We start from the raw sequence: 22096 nt of genomic DNA on the forward strand, positions 1-22096 counted from the left end.
AAGAGAATACCTTTTTACTGGAGCTTGTTGGGAACTTTTATCAAGTCTTGGAATGAATGTTACAGCCCATCTATAATAAAGGGGCAAAACGTTTAATTGTGAACCTACCTGTAAAGGCGGATGCACACCATGGACTAATTAACAATTAGTCCATGTGCACACATAGCCTTCGCGCGTGAAATTTCGCTGACAAATCCGGTCGCGTGACTTAAATAGAATGGAAGTCATGGCGCATGGGCACGTGCGCGAAAATTCGCAGGCAAAATCGCTTGCGAACCAGGCTTGGAAATAAGGCTTATTTCTAAACTGGTCTATTTGGCCAGTGACTCTCAACTCTTGAATTGTTTAAGTGGTCACGTAGACCAGTTGGTTAATAATAGGGTAGATAATTTTTAATTAATAAACTGGACACTGGACCAGTGAACCCCTAGCTTTTGAATAAAAAAACTGGTCTGAGTAATTAATAAACTGGTCTTTGACCCAGTGACCACCGCTTATTTCCAAGCATGTTGCGAACCGTATGTGTGTTTGGGCCTTTAAAGCGCCCCACCGGCGTTTGAAATTCGTCAGTTTCCCGCGCGAATCGCGGACATAAGGAAAGCTACGACACGTCGTCTGCTACCTGATTTTCTGGGTGAATTTTTCAAACAGGGTTTATACATGGACTAATTAACAAATTATAAGCAAATATTCGGGAACGGGGTGTCCCTGTGTTAATTAGTCCCAAGTATAAACCATGCTGGTGGGGCCCTTTAAACATTACAAAAATTACTTAGTAGGTGTGGATCTTTTCTTCTCTGATCCGATATACCACGTAATATCTTCAATATTCCATTCGTTTAATTTTTGAGCATTCTACAAAATAAAACAAGTTAATTATATTCAATCTGAAAAAATTAAAACTAAGTTTTGATAAAAGATGGCGCTAGGAGTCCATAAATATATTTTTTTAAATATTCTGGACAATGTTAATAATGAATTCAGTTTATTTGAATAAGAAGTTAAAATCTTATAGTATTAAGTGAAACTGTTTGAAAATTTGTCGAGTAAACCAAAATTATAGGACATTTTGGAACCAAGGCTTAAGATGAAAATACCGTTTTTGCCTGTGACAGTACCTTTACATTGTGAGGTAAAGCAGGCTTATTTAACTGTTTTTATACCCTAACATGGCGGCGTATTTTCACGCTCAAAATGAATTTTAAGATCCACCAATACTCAGTATTATAAATAAATAACTAACTTGGTGTACAATCGTACAACGCACTTACGAAAGTCATCAATGGTCAAAATATGATATGCACCAAATGGATAAAATTTGGCCTAAAAGACCTTATTTTATTGGGAATATTATATTGAGTACTTTATAAATACGTCTTCATTTGGCACAAAGGCATGTGCCCAAGGAAACCAATATTCCCACTAAAATAGCCTTCTTTTACCATTTTGTTGTTTTATTATTTGCAGTTCTTACTTTCGAATTTTTGAAACATTTCAATTTGGCACTTGTAAACTCAAAGGAGAATTTCTTAAATGACTTAGTTGAGGAATCTGCATAGAGAATTTCGCCAAATGCACTTAAGGGCTGAGAATTCTGTAGTAACAGATATTGTTAAAAGAATAAGTGATCAAGGTTTCACTGTAATTTTCTGGTTTTTACCGTGATGAGTGGTGTTATAGCATCAAAAACAGAGTTGTGTTTGATGCACAAATAGTTCAATTTAGACTCTTCAATGCCCCATGTTGACCATGACAGAGTAACTTCAAGAACCGACTCAGTGTAATGCAACAGCCGTTCTATATAAACGATATATTTTAAAATTAATAATTCCAAAAATTTAATGTTAATTATTAGCTTACCTAATTCTCCATTGCACACTACTTCCATTAAAACAATCTTCGTTAAGGGCTCTCTGACATTAGCCACATTTATGGCATACTCGCAAATATCCCTAGCTGTTGTACTTGGAGTGAGCTATATGTGGTAAAACCAATTTTTAAAAGCAATTTGAATTAAGTCAAAGTACAAACAATATTTACTTTAACATTTATGCAGGTTCCCCAATCTTTACTGTAAATGTATACACCAACTAACAAGTCTCCAGCTGGTTTCTGTTTAAATTAAATTATGATTAAATTAAGCAAAAGGCATTACATTAAGACAGTAAGGTTTATACTGAATTAAGCCTGGCTTCTTTCATTTTCTGAACAGCCTGTTGTATCTTCCGTTCCCTCTCCAGCTCTTTTTCATCCACCTTTTTAAATATTTCCTTAGTTTTTTGACTGGCAAAGTTGTTAATATAAAAATGGTAATACCTGAAATAGGTGCACATAATGACTAATTAGATCAGACACTGTATCAGACGCCCACGTTGATTCGTCATAATTATGGGCTTCCCCGATACCGGATTTGTAGAGTAAAGTTGGTCCAAATACGGGGGCCAGATTTATTACTGGCATTAAATTAGTATTACTGCTCTCTGCAATACTATTTAAACAATTTAGTTGTCTCTTCAATTATATGAAATTTGTTTTCCTAAACTTACATGCAAAGATGCCCTATAATTTTCCTTAAAGTTTGATAATTTACATCAAGCAAATGTGATAATAGATACTGCAAATGGGATATACGGTCATTTTTGTTCTCCAACACTGCCATAACAAATTGCAAGATTATAAAAGAGTTGTTTAAATTGGAAAAGCCAAGAAAGTTTAAATTTTTAATAGTTCTCTTCAACAAAGAGATGTAAAAAACAGATTGTTTAACTTGAATTTTAGCTTACAGCTGGTTTCAACCCAAAGTTTGTACAACTTTTCTGTCAGTAAACATTCTGGCAGAGTTCGTAGGTAACGTTTCAGAGCAGAGGCAACATCATGCGCGCTGTATTCATCTGGGTTTAGGTGGACAGACCACACATCTAAAAAAATTCTTTAGCTTTTTAGCTTATGTGAAAATTTTCAAAGAGTAAAATACATCTTACTCTCTGAAAACTTTTCCAGTAACTGTTTAACTTTAGTCGATGAGCCTGACAGCCTATAAATACCCTCCAACATCGTTCCTATTTAATATAAATTATATTTTAAAGTTATGTTAGTTTTTAAATTAATTTTATTAGTCAACACAACATACCATGCGTACTAACAAATTTTAAACATTTATCTATGGCTACTGGCACATTTTCTTGAGTAAGATATTGATCTTGCAAACGCGCATTGGTTGGCACCATCCATCCAATTTTTAGAGAGCTGAGGACATTATTAGTTAAAGATCGGAAGTCACTTTGAAAGTATAAAACTTGTTGAGGTAGTTCTAAATGAAATGAAGGTCCCATTTCTTTGGCTCTTTCGCACCGTAATCTAAATGATTCCTCAGCTAAAATTTAAAATTATATTAAAATTACCGGAAATTTCTAATTAGAAAATTAAAAATACTTACGATTGACAGAAACATGCTGTAGATTTAGGCATTTATAAGTTTTTTCCTCCAAAACCCATAAGGAAACCAATCTTTGGTGAACTATGGTATAGCAGCTTTGCCAATTACCAGCTACCCCCATTTTGATGTGCATGTGAGTAGCAACTTGTACGTTCGTAAAGGTGGCTGTATCCATTCCTTCGGTGAATGGTATCATTTGAGTTGAGAGATTCTGCATCCAGTCACTTCTCTCAGAGGGAATTTTGGTCCCTAAAAGCAATGTTTTGCCATCGTCAAAATATATTCTGAAGTACCATAATTCAGATACAGAGCAGTCCAAACTGTTTAAATAGAATTTTATTGGTTAGTGGCGTTTTAAATCTTGGGTAATTTGTACTGACAAAAGAATATAATGTATCTCTAACGAGAACCAAGTATTCATCTACTATTTGAAACATGTACCTTCAGAGGCTCAACATTTTTAAAAGTTGGTTTCGAAAAGAAAAAATAGTGCAGTGAAAAATCATTGTTATAGTTGTAAAGGTTGAGTTTAATAACCATGGTTAAGATATAGAAGAAATAATATAATCTTATATTTTATTTCATATTGTTATAGTTATTGCAGACACAAAATATGACTTATAAACAGGTAAATATTCCTAAATGGTGTAATTTTGATATTTTACATAATTAGGCGAAGTAAAACACCATAAATTTTGTGCCATGATGTGGTCTATGCTTCAGTGGCTTGGAGGAAAAATCTCAAAGGTACATGTTTCATTTTTACATCATAGTTGGATACTTCTCCTGTATGAGAGATATTATATACTTCTGGTACGACCATATTACTTTGGGTTATTAGAGTTGATTATCGTGGCCCCCATTATATTTCTTGTTAAATAGACAGAGTCTGGTGAATTTGCCTGAAAGTATTAGTTTAAATTAGTTCAAAGAATTTACAAGATTTGTAGAGATAATAAAATTCAAAGGAACCGAAAGATATAAAATAAACTAAATTTAAGTTATTAAAATATAAAATTTTAGTATTTATAGTAGTATAGACCTAAGCTAAATGTGCTAATATATTAAAAAGTACCTTGCCTCCACTATACAAGAAAGCAATAAAAAATTAGATGGAAAATTATGAGATTGGTTAATTTTATATTATAGCTGTGAATTGTTTGATGATGAGGTTGGCTAATTACTATCAAGAAAGGAAATTTTAGTAGCAATGATTCTTAGGAAGAGAAGCGGATGCAAGTTAATTTTTTTTCTCAGAAAGGAAGTCGTTACTTCGATGGAAGGGGTTATGTTCAAAACTCACCATATTATCGCGATAGAAGTTTAGATATCCGTTGCTAAGCGTGACCCATTTCTTGCTTAAATCTAAAAACGGAAGAAGAAAAAATGTATTATTTATAGGCCCGAAATTGATGCACTCAAAAGAGTGGACAAGAAAATGAGCTTGACCTTAATTTAAAAATTTGCTCAAGTTGAATGCGACAAATAAAAATTTATTGGGCAGACTTATTTAACAGCTTACCCCCCCCCCCCCCCCTCCTTCTCATCCAAATTGTTAAGTTGAAAACATTTTTACCTTTATTTGTACCAATTTGGAAAAGGAATCCACTGCACATAGTCTTTGGTATAGTTTTAATGGAACTTGGAGTTGACTTTGGTATGATTTTGTTGCCCACAAATTTGTAGGAGGTTGACCAATCCGTAGATTCGTTGCCAGACTCTGTCGATGACGAGGTCGCATTACCCACACATAACATCGTCGCTTCACTCGTTGACGAAGACGAGGTACCAGCCACGTTACTCGCCATTGACGCGTTACCAACTAAGTCACTCGTTGACGAAGACGCGGTACCAGCCACGTTACTCGCCATTGATGCGTTACCAACTAAGTTACTCGTTGATAAAAACGCGTTACCAGCCGCGTTACTCGTTGACGAAGATACGTTACTCGTCGTTGGCGCCTTACCAATTATGTTACTCGTTGGCAAAAACGCGTTACCAGAAACGTTATTGTTGGAAAATAAGTTACTAGAGTTTATGAACGGATTACCCCAATCGTTCTTGGACGATATGGAGGCAGTGTCCACGTTTTCTTCCGCAATTTTAGTGAAGGCATTGGTAGGCGTATTAGACCTACTCCTCTCCGAACCGTGATCTTCGACCAAGCGCGCGTGTTGAAGCTTGGCCCCGAGTTCAACCGCATAGTCTTCGTCCCGCGGTCCCACGTCGTACAAATGGACGTCACACGAGTCACTACATTCAGATCCATCAGGCATTGAAGCGGTGGGTGTCGAACAATTACTTCTTTGGGGTACTGGCGGCGGAATCATTCTGGTCGGGACAACAGGCGGGGACTCTAAGATACCAACGGGTAATGGCGGGGCCGTGCGAACCGGTATAGAGGGAGGCAAAACGCGGGGTGGTATGGACGGTGGAGATTCGGAAGGCGGTAAGGGAGGTGGCGGATAAGATGGTGGTAGGGATCCCGGTACGTCGTAAGTGTCGTTGAGAAACGGTTCCTCGAAGCTTTCTTCTGAAGACGCCACGCTTCGACACGGCGGTATGGTGGTTCCGTACAGGGGTGACTTAAAAGACATAGTTTGGAAGATGTCCACGAAGTGTTTCTTGTTGTTCAACACGGGTTTGTCGTAGTTGCGAGGATAACTGGTGTCGCACGATTCGTACACGTGGTCAGTCACTGAGGTCTTATTTTGCGTCCTGAAGACGAAGCTACCGGGAGTATCCACGTAGCGTTCGGATTTGATCAAAGAAGGACTGGTCTTTTCCAAAAAGCAAATGCTGTCGGTGTCGTTGTCTCGTGTCTGGTGACTTTGGTTGGGGGTCCCGCGTTGGGTCATCAAGTCGCTGACTTCCGACGAGTCGCTGCTGCAAGTGCTGAGGCTCTCGGATCGTCGACGTTCTCTAATTCGGTTCTCGCTCTGATTGCCGCAGTACAGCGGGTTGACGAAACTGGCGGCGATGCGGGCCCCCTCTGTCACAGGCTGATTGGAGCAGGGCACGGGCCGATAAAGGTCCTCTTGAAACGCAGGAACTTCCGATAATGGTCCGCCGGTAGTTCCGGATCTCGGGGGCAATTCCGGCGCCGTCGCCATCGCTCTGCGAATGATAAGAGAACGCGCAAATTGGGGTTATCTTGATACATTGTTTTATAGTTAGTCTCGTATGTTTAACCCCGCCCGTAGATGTTAATATTTATAGATTTAATATTGACTCGTTACCGCGCATTTTTAGATGATAGGGAGGCGCTGACTCGCCCATATTATCATGACAAAATAATAGGAAACCTAGCTCTCCAATTTGATACAGGTGTCGTACGCTTTAAATGACTGTACAAAATTACATATTAATTAGGGACTGAAGCGGTAAAATTGGAATCCTCTTCCGTCTCCCATATTAAGTGAGGCTGATTACGAGTATAGAGGTTTTGGAAGGGTACTTATATTTCGAATTTTATATCTATTTACACAAATATTATTTAAACGCGCACAATTTAATGAGGAGAACATTGTTTGAAAAGATAAAGGCAAAAATTTCAAAGCAGGTGCTTCTGATAAAAGTTTAGAACGATAGGCGTGTACAGACAAGAGAGAGGGGAAGCCGTTACAAATTACCGGGGCCCGTGCAGCTTTGGTGGCCCGATTTGGAACAAACGAGGTATAAGTCTCCTCTAAAATGTATAGTTACCTCCTATAGTTACGGCTCTATTGGGACCAGAAATTAATAATTTTCCGGGGCCCGGGTTCGTGCAGCGTCCTGGGCCCGATTTGTAACAAACGAGGTATACGTCTCCTCTAAAATGTATAGTTACCTCCTATAGTTACGGCTCTATTGGGACCAGAAATTAATAATTTTCTGGGGCCCGGGTTCGTGCAGCGTCCTGGGCCCGATTTGTAACAAACGAGGTATACGTCTCCTCTAAAATGTATAGTTACCTCCTATAGTTACGGCTCTATTGGGACCAGAAATTAATAATTTTCCGGGGCCCGGGTTCGTGCAGCGTCCTGGGCCCGATTTGTAACAAACGAGGTATACGTCTCCTCTAAAATGTATAGTTACCTCCTATAGTTACGGCTCTATTGGGACCAGAAATTAATAATTTTCCGGGGCCCGGGTTCGTGCAGCGTCGGGGGCCCGATTTGGAACAAACGACGTAAACCTCTCCTCTAAAATGTATAGTTACATCCTATAGTTACGGCTCTATGGGGACCAGAAATAATTATTTTTCCGTGGCTCGGGCCCGCTCTCGTCGGCTCTATTTACACAGTACCTGAGGATTTATTTATAATTGGGTAACTTTGAGTCAGAATTTTTTTTAAATATTTATTAAAATATGCGCAGTAGCTTTCCTTCTATTTATAGCATTTTTTTAAATCCTGGCTGATTTTCATCTAACTTCCAGCTGTATATTTATAAAACTCTAGTACATACCGATGACGGATGCTCCTAAAACGTTTCCATAAGTTCGTCTTCATTTTAAACAATGGACATAATTTAATCCCAACAAATTTTTTATCTTAATCCTTGGGATATTAAAAATAAATCGAGACTGGAGACTTAAGCGCATTCAACTGAGGCTGATCTGCTAAGTTTCAAGCCCAATGTTAACCCATCTTTATCCTCGTTACAGTCCATGTGGATTTGGTTTGGGAAAACTACCACATATTAAAGGTATTGGAGAAGGTTGTTTGTGTCGTTGCAATCGTCTAACTGCGCGTCACGCCGTGGTTTATCCGCGTCTGTCGTGACGACTGATTCGGTTGGTCGCAGGTGTCGTCGCTTTGAATGTATTACCTTCCTACTCATACCTTTCGAAAAACAAAACGCTACCGGGGGAGAGGGAGACGGGTACATGGCATCGTCATATATTAGTGACACCACACGCAACACCGTGTTCCTACTTGCGGTATCGCGTACTTTGCTGGTAACCTCTCGTATTTCGCAGTTCATGACGTAAAAACTAACGTAAGCAGAAGCAGAATGGGAAAAATTGTGCGAATTTTGACGCCAATCGCGATGTTATATGATTTTAGTTGGTAGTTGAGCAATCGATTTTTTTTAGGTCGGTCGGGTTGGGGATGCTCAAGTATTCATTTGGGGGGTGCTGAGCATCCCCTGGCGCCCCCCTCCCATATACGGGCCTGCAAGTTTCCATGATGTTATACTTCTTAGAATGGAAACGCCCTAATAAAATTATATCCGTAGCGCCATCTGGTAAATCGAAAAGTGGGATATTTTTGCCTACTCTGAACATTCAAAGATTTTCATTCACAGACGAAAGATTTTTATTTAGAATTATAAAAATATGAATAATAACAATAAATAATTATAATAAATTATTACTTTAAGACAACATTTTCCACGACTAAATGAAAATGGAGACGGTAGTGGGCGTCAGTCCAAGGATATAGGATTCTTGGTCAGTCCATGAGCAAACTTCCCATGGTCAGTCGATTCCCCGGAGTTTGAGAAATATAACTTCATGGTGCCACCTATTAGCAACAAACACAAGGGCCGAAAGGGGGAAGATAAATTCCGAATTTCCCCCTTCCTTCTAAAGCGTCTAGCCAATGAAAAATGTACACAAGAAAATGCACTTCTATGCGTTCTTGGTTTAAAGGAAGTAAAAACTTCTATGTTTATGGTGGTTCAACGTAGTTAACATTTCTGCCACCAGGTTTAACACAGTGGCGTACCTAGGGGGGGGGGTCCGCCCCGGGCGGCACTTTCTAGGGGCGGCATTTTTCACTCAAGAAAAAAAATCGTGTTTCTAGTTATGGTTAACGTTTAGTCTTTTCGCGTAGTGAGCAGGCCCAGATTTAAGGGTGGGCATCCTAGGCACGTGCCTAGGGGCCCCCACAAAAATTAAAAAAATACAATTCCAAAGGATTGAAAAAATCCCAAAAAAAAATTCACAAGATTTGTTGAGACTTATCTACGGCCCTGGCGCGTTCCAGAGGGTCCCTTTTTAGTTCATTTTATAACCTTGATTTTATGTTATTCTATCACGGCACAAATTAAGGTTTTCAGTCCTTAGGAAAAGATTTTTCAATAAATCGGGGATAAATGAAGAAAGTATAAGCATATGTAACATAATTACTCATAAGTATGCTAGTAGCTCTATTTCTTCACTAACGGCCCCGTCCAACTTTTTGGTCAGTTGAAATCTTCAAAAGGCTCAAATTCTCATTTTAAAAGCATATAAAGCTTATAGAACCTCAACTGTGTTTAGATTTCAGTCTTTTCCCGCCAATTTTCACAGTATTAAAAAGTAAACATGCATTCGTAGAAGCTACACTCCATTAAAAATTCAAAACCATTCTTCAGACCCCTTTTCGTGTCACTTTGCCCCCTCCAACTTCTAGAACTCTCCTACGCCCCTGCGATCGTGTTCAGTTTTTGGATTAACGGAAACGGATTATACGGATAGTTGAAATATATCTGTGCTGGGTAGTGTAGATTACTCATTTGACATTGACACCGACTTTTAAGTTTGTAAGTTCTTTTTTTTCTGTATTTGTTTTCACTTCATTAATTTTACATGACATTGATAATACATATAGTAAATTGTTAACCAAGTTTATTAATCTTGAATTAACCCTTGGTTTAAAATCGAAAATCTAACAATATTATCAATATATAATCTAAAGTGAAACTAAAACTTTATCGTTTCCCTCAAACGTTCCATTTTTATGATGCAGTAGTGTGCACGACCACACAAGACGACAACCATGTTTAGGTAATACTAATATACCAGTATATATAATCTGTTTTAATTCTTACTAAATACTAATTATACGTAGACACGTATAATACGTGTCTACGTCCGCTATGATGTAAAAATATAATTTTAAAACCTTTATAGCACGAAAATCGAAACACGTGCAAACAATTTTGTTCGGTTTAAATACGTTTATCACATCTTAACGAATTACGAGTTCTACTCTACTTCACTTTAACTTACATTGTTAGACTGCCTTGAAATCAGCGTTGCCAGACGTACAATAATTATTGTACAAAACAATCTTAGGTTAAAATTTTGCTCGTACATTGGACGCTGTATCTTTAAAGATACAGCGTCCATGGTTGTACAATAATGTACGCTTATTAACAATAATATTATATTATATACTTGACGTTTTGGCTCTTTTGGAAATTGGGAGGGGCGGCAAATTCGTGATCCGCCCCGGGCGTCAAAGGGTCTAGGTACGCCACTGGTTTAACAGAAACTAGGTACTATTAGCGCTAATTATGTTAAAAAGATGTCGCAAAGTGTGTTAGCAGATTATTTTTTCGATTTAGTTCCTATTCCCTTTAAACGTTAGTACCGGGCTTACGAAATGAAATGATATGTCTGTCAGACTATATAACATTTTCTGAGGCCCGGATCACTCCATAGCCCCTTTGACGCACCCAAGGTAAATTAGACCATGATGCCGGCTCATCATCTCAACATAGTTATTTTACTTAAATTACGTGGCGGCTCTATCATTGCCACCTGTATTATGAAAAGGCCCCTGGGCGTGGTGCCATCTATTTATGGCCAAAGAAGCTAAAATAGGAAAACGATAACCTCGTCAGAGAGCCATTGTAGAGTATTATAGCTAGACAACTTATACTCCTAAATTATATATCTCATCTAAAAATATTGTTTATAATTGCTGCAATTTATGTTATTGAGCAATCTTCAAACGATCCAATCAACGCGAGGGGTACCTATAAGTACCGCTTTTTACACACAATCCTAAGGATTTGTGTGTATTAGTCTCACGTACAGTGTAGCCGATGCCGATAGCGATGTGTCGCCCATATCTCATCAACGGTTAGAGCTAGAAGAGTCAATGATATTTCCTTCGAATGTACATACATCGCCATTGATAGCCTTCTTGAAGTTTTCAAATCGGAGCCCTAGAAGTGGGGCATTTGCCCAATTTACTATTTTCGGTGGTTTCGCTTTATGTGGTAGATATTTTATTTAAAATTAAGTCCGATAACGTTAAAAAAATATTATTGGATAAGCAAGGATTCAGCGGTTCTACAACTTCGGTTATATCAGTAAATATTAAATTTAAGTATAGTTTTCAGGGTAATTTACGGAACCCCAATTTTCGTGTGTTTATATTTTCGCCTAAAAATCTACATGACGCTCTTTAATTTAAGTCCGACTTTCATGAAAGTTATATTTTTGAATAGCTGTGGTTTCCATATAACCTAGAATTGCAATTACGTTGCTTAAGTTTATTTCTTAGTTAGGTTTTTTGGACAGCGTATACGTACCCCCCTCAACTTCCAACATTGAAAATACGCGTGGTTATAGAGATTATACGCGAATTTCTCTCTGGCATTTTTCAAGGCCGTTCTAATATGACCCAAAGTAACAAAGAAGTGTGACACTTATCGGAGTAATACGCGATGCTTACAACGTGTGACCAGAAGTAACAAATAAGTGTGATCAGAAGTAAAAAAATAAGGAACACACTGATCGAAGGAATCTTCGATGCTTTCAAAGTATAACTAAAAGTAACAAATAAGTGTAAATACAATTATTAAAGTCGCATGTTGACTTAGGCCTAAAGTGGTGCCTTGGGTATTAGCCTAGCTGATTATTATTATTATTATTATTATTATGATGTGTGGCCGTGGATATATATTGGTTGTGATACCGGCGTTGCAGATTGCTGTGAATAGCTCAAACAAACTTAACACATTAGAAGGATTGTGTGTATTCTGACCGTCATACGTCTTTTTTTTATTTCGACGCTAGCGACATCTATTGAAAAAAGAGCTAATTCACGTCGAGTCGCCACTTGCTTTAAGTATAAATATTTACATTCTTCAATTCAATAGGGTGTATTCTCGTGACGTCATAATCGCTGTTGTGGAAGGCTAGTGTCATCCCCCTTTCCCCCATAACCATCTACCTTAGAGCAATGGCCGCCATCTTCTCGTGAATACCACCTATAGGCTATTCAATAAAACAATGTCAAGGAAATTGTCAAGAAGGAATATTTCAGAGAGCCAGGGCGCCCAAGTCTGTTTATACAGGGTGTTTCAAAAGTTTATGCAAACATTTTAAGGAGTTGTGGAGGGTGAGTTGAGAAGTATGCCTGTTATTTTCCCCATTTTCCTACGATGAGTTAAAAGAGCGCCAGAGAGCTTCAAAGTGTGGCCTACTAGCCCCTGGAAGTAGGCTGCAAAACCAAGCAGCAGGGACTTTAAATACTGTTTAAGTTTACTGTTTTACGCTGGTTAACTCGATTGGTTTACAAAGTCCTTTTTTACCTATCACACGAACCCAAACCTTAAAGGCCTAGGTAGTGTTCGTACGGGGACTCCGACCCCGACCCCGACTGTCGCAAATCAAGTCGGGGTTTTCCATTTTTCGGGGTTATGTTTTCGTAGTGTAATTTTAAATTTTCGCGCCGACGCACCCCGCTAAAATCCTAAAAATATAAAATAGATAGGTTCCTTCTCTCTTTTTTTTCGTGGGCGACAATAGAATGATCCGAATGACTTTCGGCTATGCCGCTGACGTAGGTCTCGCTTGACGCTTGATCATAAGTTTTAAGTCTCAGTCTCAGCTAAGGAGTGTGGAGTTACAACGTTTGTAAATAACTTGTGTATTTATAAAACAACTTATTTAAACAATTACAATGCCTAAGCTATAGACCTCTATTTTAAAATCTACCTATCTTATCTATTTTTACTATAGTCCTAGTCGATAATTCAAAATAACGGTCAAAAATGCCGCCGATCAGTTTTGTAAAATATTTTCGGCGGCGTAATCGTCGGCCATTTTGGGTATGGAGATACAGGCCGGAAGGCAGGCAAGGCTGCCAGATTTCGATAGATCGAAAAAGGCCAACTCTCTCCTATGTTTTCGTTTTCAAAACGAAAATTTTGCGGCGTAGCTATCGACTAAGGCTATTACTAATAGTCCCTAGGCTCAGAGGCTGGCTTACACAAGATACACTATCTAATCTTAACCAGTAAAAATTGGGGTATTTTGATAATTTTTCTATTCTTAATAAATACAAAGAATTTTCCATCCCCGACCCCGACTTGTTTTTCGCGGGGTTAGACCCACCCCGACCCCGACCCCGACCCCGTACGAACACTAGGCCTAGGTTTTCTTCTGCATGCCGGTTTTCCTTTAAGTTTACTTCCCGCCGCGCAAATATCCTTAATGTTCGCATTTCCCTATTGCTTGGTTTTGTGCTTGTTGCAGCCTACTTCCAGGGGCTAGTAGGCCACACTTTGAAGCTCTCTGGCGCTCTTTTCATTCATCGCGATCGTAGGAAAATAGAAAAAAAAAACAGGCCTACTTCAACTCACCCACTACAACTCCTTCGAATTTTTGCATAACCTTTTGAAACACCCTGTATAGTGCTTCTTGAAATAATGTAAACTTTTCACCTGTAAATAGAGCTAAGCCTTAATATGTCAAAAAAGCTACCTGGTTAAAAGGGAACACTTATTGCATACCGTATAAGTAAAAAGTTTCCATTATTTCAACAAGCACTATATAAACAGTAACTTATCCTGGTTCTCGGAATATTCTGATAAGGTCTATAAAATGCGATAGGTCACGTGATTATGTTAGATTCATCGTACTGTTAAAGTTAGAGTGCGCGCGCACATTTTTCATTTTCGGGAGCTCGTGCAAAAATGCACGAGTGTTTCTATACTGAAATATTATAAAGCGCGCGCTCTAAAAAATAACGCTTTTATGTATTTGTTCACATTATATTATAGAAAGAGCTATTACCCATTAGACGAATCTATTGTAGAATTTTATTTAATTACTAAATTTTGTAACTAACGTGAAGACATTTTTTACGTATTTTGAATATGTAAATTTCTTTGAAATTTAGATAATTGTAACGGCGATTTTTGTACTAAAATGTAAAAATTAAAAAGATTTTTTGTAATGATTTTTTGTCATTTCTCTAACAAGGAGACATCCCGACGAGGGGCTAACCACTCTTAGAAAGTCTGTACACCGGATTACGCTTAGATTAGCACTGCCAAAGGCAGGGACTTCAAAGATTACGCGTAATCCCATTAGTACAGTCAAAGGCACACCGATTACGCGGAGTGATCAGCCCCTCGCATCCCGAGGTGTAACCCACCGATTTGGTTCAAACTCGGGGGATTAATAGACCTTCATGTATCATGAAAAATCTTAAAGGGGATTTATTCAATGGGCAACCGTTTTGCCATGGCAACGAAAAATGTTTTTGGCAACAAAAAATTTAAATTTTCCCATTGAAAATAACATGGGATTCTGATCGATTCCTAGCCCCCCCCCCCCTGTGAAAATTTTTAACAAATTTAAAAAATTCTAAAATGCCAAAAATAGATAAAAATTGACAAAAAAAAACATCACAACTGATCAACTTTTGATCAATTTGAGGTCAAAATCCCATGTTATTTTCAATGGGAAAATTTAATATTTTGTGTTGTCAAAAACATTTTTCGTTGCCATGGCAAAACGGTTGCCCATTGAATAAATTCCCTTTAGGATTTTTCATGATACACGAAGGTCTACCAATCCCCCGAGTTTGAACAAAATCGGTGGGTTACACTTCGGTATGTCTCCTTGTAAGTTCAGTAATTTTTTTTTAAATTTACGTTGGGAATCTTATGTAATTAATGGAATTGGTCGCTCTAGAGTTTAATTACTTTTTGGGGTTGCAAAATATACATAAACTTGATACGTAATTCATTTAAAGAGCTGAAATTCTTAATTGACATGACCAAGATTGAACCCCAAATTTCGTCCTTATATGGATATAATTACTCCAGTTCTTGCTAAGCTACGTTATTCAAACGAATATATATATATTTTCCTAAAGACATGACTAAACTCTGAATTAAATGTAGATAAGAAATAACCATAAAACGATAAACAAATTTCTTAAGAGTAAGGACTCCGTAAAAAAGAACTTACATGATAAGAGGCAAAACGTTGGGGTTTGCGCAACTAAACAGAAACCGTTATCGTAAACTTCAAAAGTCCAAAAAGAGCTAATCAAAACACAACCGTTTAGCTCCCCTCGCTAAGAAAATGGTACCGAAAACGCCATAAATAGGGGAAAAAAATGATGAGTAAGCCCGTCATGTGCTCAAATTATTAGTCAAAACATCGAAATGTACGACGCAACGCATTCTCTCAAACGCCAAACACGTTGGCAAAGGCGTGTGCGTTCCAAAAACCTTGGAAGCGCTTCTAAAACGTCTACTTCGGCAGTTCCTCGAAAAAATAATATAAATGTTTACCGCTCAGAAGCAGACGCTTCAGAAATTTCGCTTTTTCGAGGAAATGGCGCGTCCAATTGTGTCGGATACGCGTTATTGACTTTCACCATTTCACTAATTGTAGCCATGTGGTAGATTTTAAAATCAAATCGGGTTAAACGACTCAGGAATTTTAGGTTTTTCTGCCGCTTTTATCAAATCAATGGCAAACCGGTTTTCTGTTGTGCGCTTTGTGACGTACTTTTTTAAGGATAAGTCGGTTTTTCCTCCCTCGCTATTAATAGGTTTCCGTTACGGTTTTAATGGAGAATTAAAAATATAAATGATATGGATGGGTTTTTTCAATATAAATTCTTCAACTGCATATGCTACTAAGTGTTAATTTTGAATTACGCAATAAACAGTAATTTGTCAATTTTTATTTAAAATTGTTTTATGAATGTATTTTTGTGTTTAAGCCTTTGTTATTTGAATCTATAGTTTCTATCTCATACCACAATTTAATCAGTAATAAAAACCGCTAAAAATTTTTGGGTTCCCAAAAAAACCATCCAACTTTTTTTTTTTGATTATCGAAACGTAAAAACCAGGGAACAACTCGGGTATGACAATTTGACATAAATCAAAAGTTTATAAAATTTATTTTACGAAAGAAGTATCCATCTGTTTTGGAATCCACGGATTTTTTAAAATATCAGAGCTACATACAGATTTTTTAAAGCTTTACATCGATAAAATATGGATTATAAATTTATGAAAATCCCTACGCAATGTAATTTTTACATTTTACATAATTATGAGCAATAATGCACGTGGTAAATGTTATGCGTTATGAGGGGAAATTCGCGTCCATTTGAAATAGGCCTTTCTATATAGTAACATTGACCTTATGGTTTTGATGTTGCTGCTACGTCACGGGTGACGTATCGATGACGTTTTACTTCGAAAAGCCCCGGACATTTAGAGTAAATTAAGACTATGCACTCACGGTTTTTGAGCATAAACTGAACTAAAATTCTACGTATTTCGTGACGTATGCGATACATAAAAACAAGTTCAGCAAACGTAGCTTATTTTATAGAAAGGCCTATTGCCTAGCGAAGGATAAACTATAGCAGGTTCCGGTAATTAATCAGAACATAACCCTTTTTTTAAACTACTGAAACCAGAAATATATAATCTATCTTTTTCGAGATAAGTATTTTCCTTCCTATCCTAATAATGTTATTTGTTTGAAACATATCTTCGAAGGATCCGGTCGATTTTACAAAACATGTTTGGGGATAAAAATATTATTTAATCGGGAAAATATCAATAGGTTAATGTTTTTAAAGATAAAAAGATAAATTAATTTTTGGTAAGATTATTGGCGAGAAAAGATAATTTAGAGCAAATAAGTTCCAAGATTGCTCGAGTTTGACTTCTACTATATCCCTGAGCAAGCAGGAAACGATCCAAGGCTACGACCAAGTATAGGCAGTCCTTCGCAAAAGGGGTTTGTCAATCAGTTCAATAAAACTGATAACCCATCATAATATTTATTATCTGCAGTTCCTTAACTTTCAAAAACTATAATGCGTCAAATATATTGCTTAAATAATGTACAATTTTATTTATAAACAGAAGTTTGTGATATATTTCTTACTAGAGGAGTTAAAATTAAACGCGTGCATTTGACAGGTTAAGCCACCCCTCGAAAACGTTTAGGTAAAACTTGTAGGAGTGTAGACGTAGCTTTTTTCTGTACAATCTACACTCCTACAGTTTCATTTTGTACAATCTACACTCCTACAGTTTCATTTTGTACAATCTACACTCCTACAGTTTCATTTTGTACAATCTACACTCCTACAGTTTCATTTTGTACAATCTACACTCCTACAGTTTCATTTTGTACAATCTACACTCCTACAGTTTCATTTTGTACAATCTACACTCCTACAGTTTCATTTTGTACAATCTACACTCCTACAGTTTCATTTTGTACAATCTACACTCCTACAGTTTCATTTTGTACAATCTACACTCCTACAGTTTCATTTTGTACAATCTACACTCCTACAGTTTAATTTTGTACAATCTACACTCCTACAGTTTCATTTTGTACAATCTACACTCCTACAGTTTCATTTTGTACAATCTACACTCCTACAGTTTCATTCTGGCCAAATTTACTCAGTCTAATGATGCAATATTGGTAGTTATAATTACTTACGTAATTTAGAAAAAATTTCGAATTTTTTCATACATGTTTCAAACAAATTAAATTATTAAGATAGGGAGATAAGCGAGTACAACACCTAAAATGTTGTTACCTAAATATACCCAAAATGTCATTAAACATTGAACTTACCCGGTTTTAACTGAATCACTCTGTAAAAATGAAGAAAACCCCATTCTGAAAAACGAAAAATATCCATAATCAGCCCGTTTATCACAGCGAAACGCTCCAATGAAATTTTTTTCAACGATGAAGCCTACCAACCTGGGTTTTCTCAAACTTCTTTGCAAAGAATTAAACTGAGTCGAGATAAGAGAAACGCTTCTTTTGGGTTTCTTGGTGGTTGGCAAACTGGGAGGCCCCAGCGAAAATCTATCCATAACTGTTGGCTTCAGTTAGCGATTAAAATTTTCGACAGAAATATAGCTCGAATCCGCGCGCTGTTAAATCCTAAAACATTCCGAAAGACCGCGTCAGTTCGCGTTGCGTCTACGGGCAACTCTTTACAATTTTTGCCAAAGAGACAAATGATGCCGAGCCACTTTTTCGCGAGGCGAGTTTGCCAACTTTCACTTGTTTCTACCGCCGCCCACTTGTTCCTAAAAACCGCACCAAAGTCACTCGCGAACGACTTTTTGCGTGAAAGCGCTAAAATAATTTCTAAAGTAAGTTAATGATTACGTTTCGACGTAAGTATGCCAGTTTCCTATTTTTATATTAGACCGGTTAAGCCACCGTCCGAAAACGTGAAAACTTGTAGGATTGTAGACGTACGATTGTGTGTACAGTCTGCACCTTCTACAAGTTTTTCTATACGTTTTCGAGCCATTTTCTCCAATGTTATATTTCTAAACACACATTTTTGTTGAACTTCAAACTAAACCATTAGGCTTAATGAGCGTTCCTTACCTTCGTCGTCATAGTAAGCGCGTGCCGAGGCGTAGGACAGGCGCGTGGTAATTTGGTTTTTATTAATTTTTCTCGCTAGAGGGATCTTTTGGGTACGACACTCTACACCGTGTTAACAGTAATAGTTGCATTATTAGTATATTATTGGCACGAGCGCTAGAAAAAACTATATTTATCGTATACTATGACGTAAGAGCCACATTAAAACAAGAAGGCCACGTTTCTTTATAAAAAGAACTATTAATCAACATTTTCAACTAAATGTGCTTCTTGCGTTCAGGGCCGTGCAGAGGGGGGACAAAATCCCCGGGGGAGAAGTTTTTAGGGCTCAAGGGGGGGGGTGCAAATCGAAGGGGCCCCCGCGAGTAAGTTTGCCCCGGGCCTCAGGATACCTCTGCACGGCCCTGCTCGCGTTAGTCGCTAGGGGCTCTCTGCCAACTGAAAAAAGTAAAATTATTTCGACTAAAGAACACACTTATGGAATATTATAATAGACTTATGTTTTTAATCTTCACCTCCCAGTTATTGCAAAAACTGTGACGATAGAAATTGAACTATATACATATCGCGATGACCTTGGTGATTTTGGTTTTTTAATGTATTCGAGACTGACTTGAAACGCAGGTTTTTGAGCCCACTTTCACGCATTAGTTCTTTAGGGATTGTTTCACAAGTTTATTTTGTTTTTGCATAAATTAAATCCGGTATCGGGTAAATTTTAGTAGTTTTTTTTTTTGAGTATAATTTCAAAGGTTAAAATTTCGCGCCATACTTTAGATTAGAGCCTTGGAGGGCGTAACTTCCGGTTTATGCGATCAACAATCATTTAATGTTTGACTCATTTCATTAATATTCATGAGGAGTCTATGAGTTTTAACCTCACTCTAAATATTAAAATATGCATTCCGCCGTATTTTTCAATTTTCACAGTAAAACTCATAGATTCCTCATGAATATTAATGAAATTAGTCGTACACTAGCGTAGCTAGAGGGGGGCGGAGGGTGCGGTCCACCCCGGGCAGCACATTCTTGGGGGCGCCATTTGCATGGGAGGTATCCTGTAAAATAGTTTGAGGGGTGAGACTGAATTTTGGTGTGTATTGAAAGGGGAGGCAAACTTGGGTACCCACCCCGGGCGGAACAATCTCTAGCTACGCCACTGTAGTCGTACATTCAATAATTGTTCATCGCACTGCTTGCAAAGCATTCTAATTTCGCACTGAAATTCTAAAGGTCTTTGCTTAAGCTCTTAAATTTATATAATTTTATTTTAAATTTAAACAGTTTATCTAAATTTGGCCAGTGGCGTAGCTAGCGACACCCGGGGCGGATATCATGGTGTGCTACTTACTAGTCTCTAGTTTGTGTAAGTTTTTAGTTTTTTCACGGTCGGGTGTCACCCCCAAATCACGCCCAAACGTATGGCACCCGGGGTGGACCCCCCCCCCCTTAGCTACGCCACTGAATTTGGCTATTAAATGAGCTCTCAGTTTGATTTTAACGAAGGCCGCCAAATTGGGCGATTTTCTTCACCGTCTGGCAACGCCGCACCATAACAATCCCACCCCCACCTTCCAGGAACATCCTCACTCTTATTTCCTGCCCCCTTTAAAAATACAAAGCGAAAATATCGCTCCCCCCCGCGCATTTAAAAAAAAGCCATAAAGAAGGAGATGAGAGAACTTTGGATTCTTTTGTGGGGTCCAAATTTCCGTGGCAATCGTGGCATGCCCATAAACTCGCGTAAAGACGTTTCGAAAAGTGAACTATGGCGGCGGGGGTTCATTTTGGCCAAATCATCATAATCATCGCGGCTACCTTCGCAGTTTATTGAACTATTCGGCACTTTTGTCGACAATTGAAATTTATTTATTTTGTAACGAAGAAATTGCATTGTTTCGTCAACCTTCGCAGTTGGTTTCCCAGTATATGATTAATAACGTTGTCTCTCAAATTGCCGCAGTCGCTGACTCTCTCGAGAGGGGAATTTTTTAGTTGCCTTCTTTAAGAGTTATTTTGGCGAGTAGCCATCAGAGTCAGAGTACGTTGACAATCGCGTCGTTTCATTCCGCGATTTAAAACCCCGAGCAGAAGCGTATGCACTAGCACATACTGTCTGTCCCGATTCGACTGTTTAGTTATTTCAATGTCGTGTCAAGGACGTTGATTCATTCTAGGAATATATTAAACTTAATTATATTCGTATTACCAAAAGTAGCGTAAGACCCAAAAGTGTGTCAGCTGTACCTTCACGCCTATTAAAATTTCTAGTGAGACCTAGTTACACTATAGACTACATAACCTGCTAGTTGGAACTTTGGAAGAGTACTAGCAACATTATATTTAGTCTATAATCTGGCGCGATGCACCAATTCGCATATTACATGCAGGGAAACAAACCTTTAGAAACCGCCATCGAGTATAAAAATTTAATTTCGTATTTCTACACTAGATGACACCAGCGTGGATATTTTGGCGCAAAATTTGAAAAATAAAATCAAATTTTTATATTTATTATATAATGTAAGTGCTATTTCAAGCTGAAAGTTTATATAAAATATTTTAGAAAATATAGTTATACAAAATTTCAGCTTTTAAATAACCACAATTTAAATTAGACTTTCGCGGATATTATAATTTTTGTTATTTCGGATTGTAAACTGATGACGCCATCTAGTAACAAGTAGATTATTAAAAATGTACACACAATGGCGGTACCCCTGTAAAAGGGTCTTCTCCCTTCTTATATGCGTATTAGTGTATTATCTCTTCGATTTACTAGCCCGTAGACATACGTTCTAAAACGCTCCACTCGGCGGCGCTGGAGTACCTCAATTTTGATGACGTATTTTCCGACCCCCTTTCGTTTCCCTGTTTTACTTTGCGACAAACTCTCATTAACTACGATACCGTTCTGACACACTTTGGGGTCTTATGCTACTTTTGGTATTACGCTGTGTTAAACCTGTGTGGGGTGCTGTGTTTGTTGCTCCTAGGTGTCAAGGACGTTGATTCATTATAGGAATATATTAAAACATAAGCCTATCACCTCCAAGTTTGAAACGCGCATAGCGCCCTTTGTACCACCACTGGACGGGCGAAAAAGAAGAAATCGGGCGATAGTATCGGCACCTGGTAGAGATAAATTGAAGCTTCTTCCTTCCCCCTTTCTCTCTCTACGCACCTCTCTCTTACCAAAGCAGCTGGCATCATGCATTGCGGGACGCGTTACGTTTCTCTTTTCCGCCACC

The 22096-nt window shown here is 37.9% G+C and overlaps 1 protein-coding gene across 4 annotated transcripts in view; it reads right to left on the reverse strand.

The window, feature by feature from the left end:
• Window positions 1-22096, reverse strand: part of RhoGAP15B (RhoGAP_ARAP and RA_ARAPs domain-containing protein RhoGAP15B) — a 36649-nt gene that overhangs the window by 375 nt on the left and 14178 nt on the right. Inside the window, exons 1-18 of one of the 4 annotated variants that reach the window (XM_090175162.1) lie at window positions 18201-18494; window positions 18069-18113; window positions 5013-6553; window positions 4740-4801; window positions 4265-4338; window positions 3437-3756; window positions 3131-3373; window positions 2982-3059; window positions 2784-2918; window positions 2547-2652; window positions 2317-2488; window positions 2178-2255; window positions 2041-2112; window positions 1861-1975; window positions 1661-1797; window positions 1475-1594; window positions 773-855; window positions 11-70 (exon numbers count right to left, since the gene is read on the reverse strand). In XM_090175162.1, coding sequence (XP_090031288.1) covers window positions 11-70; window positions 773-855; window positions 1475-1594; window positions 1661-1797; window positions 1861-1975; window positions 2041-2112; window positions 2178-2255; window positions 2317-2488; window positions 2547-2652; window positions 2784-2918; window positions 2982-3059; window positions 3131-3373; window positions 3437-3756; window positions 4265-4338; window positions 4740-4801; window positions 5013-6553; window positions 18069-18113; window positions 18201-18316 — 3557 coding nt within the window. In that variant the 5' untranslated portion in view covers window positions 18317-18494. Of the gene's footprint in view, window positions 1-10; window positions 71-772; window positions 856-1474; window positions 1595-1660; window positions 1798-1860; window positions 1990-2038; window positions 2113-2177; window positions 2256-2316; window positions 2489-2546; window positions 2653-2783; window positions 2919-2981; window positions 3060-3130; window positions 3374-3436; window positions 3757-4264; window positions 4339-4739; window positions 4802-5012; window positions 6554-7885; window positions 7959-18068; window positions 18114-18200; window positions 18498-22096 lie in introns of those variants that run through there. The other 3 variants (XM_090175163.1, XM_090175165.1, XR_016480882.1) reach the window with 3 other exon arrangements.

This window comes from Leiobunum rupestre, chromosome 5 (genome assembly GCF_980474605.1).
Source record: "Leiobunum rupestre chromosome 5, qqLeiRupe1.1.hap1, whole genome shotgun sequence".
In the NCBI taxonomy this organism is placed as follows: Eukaryota; Metazoa; Arthropoda; class Arachnida; order Opiliones; family Sclerosomatidae; genus Leiobunum; species Leiobunum rupestre.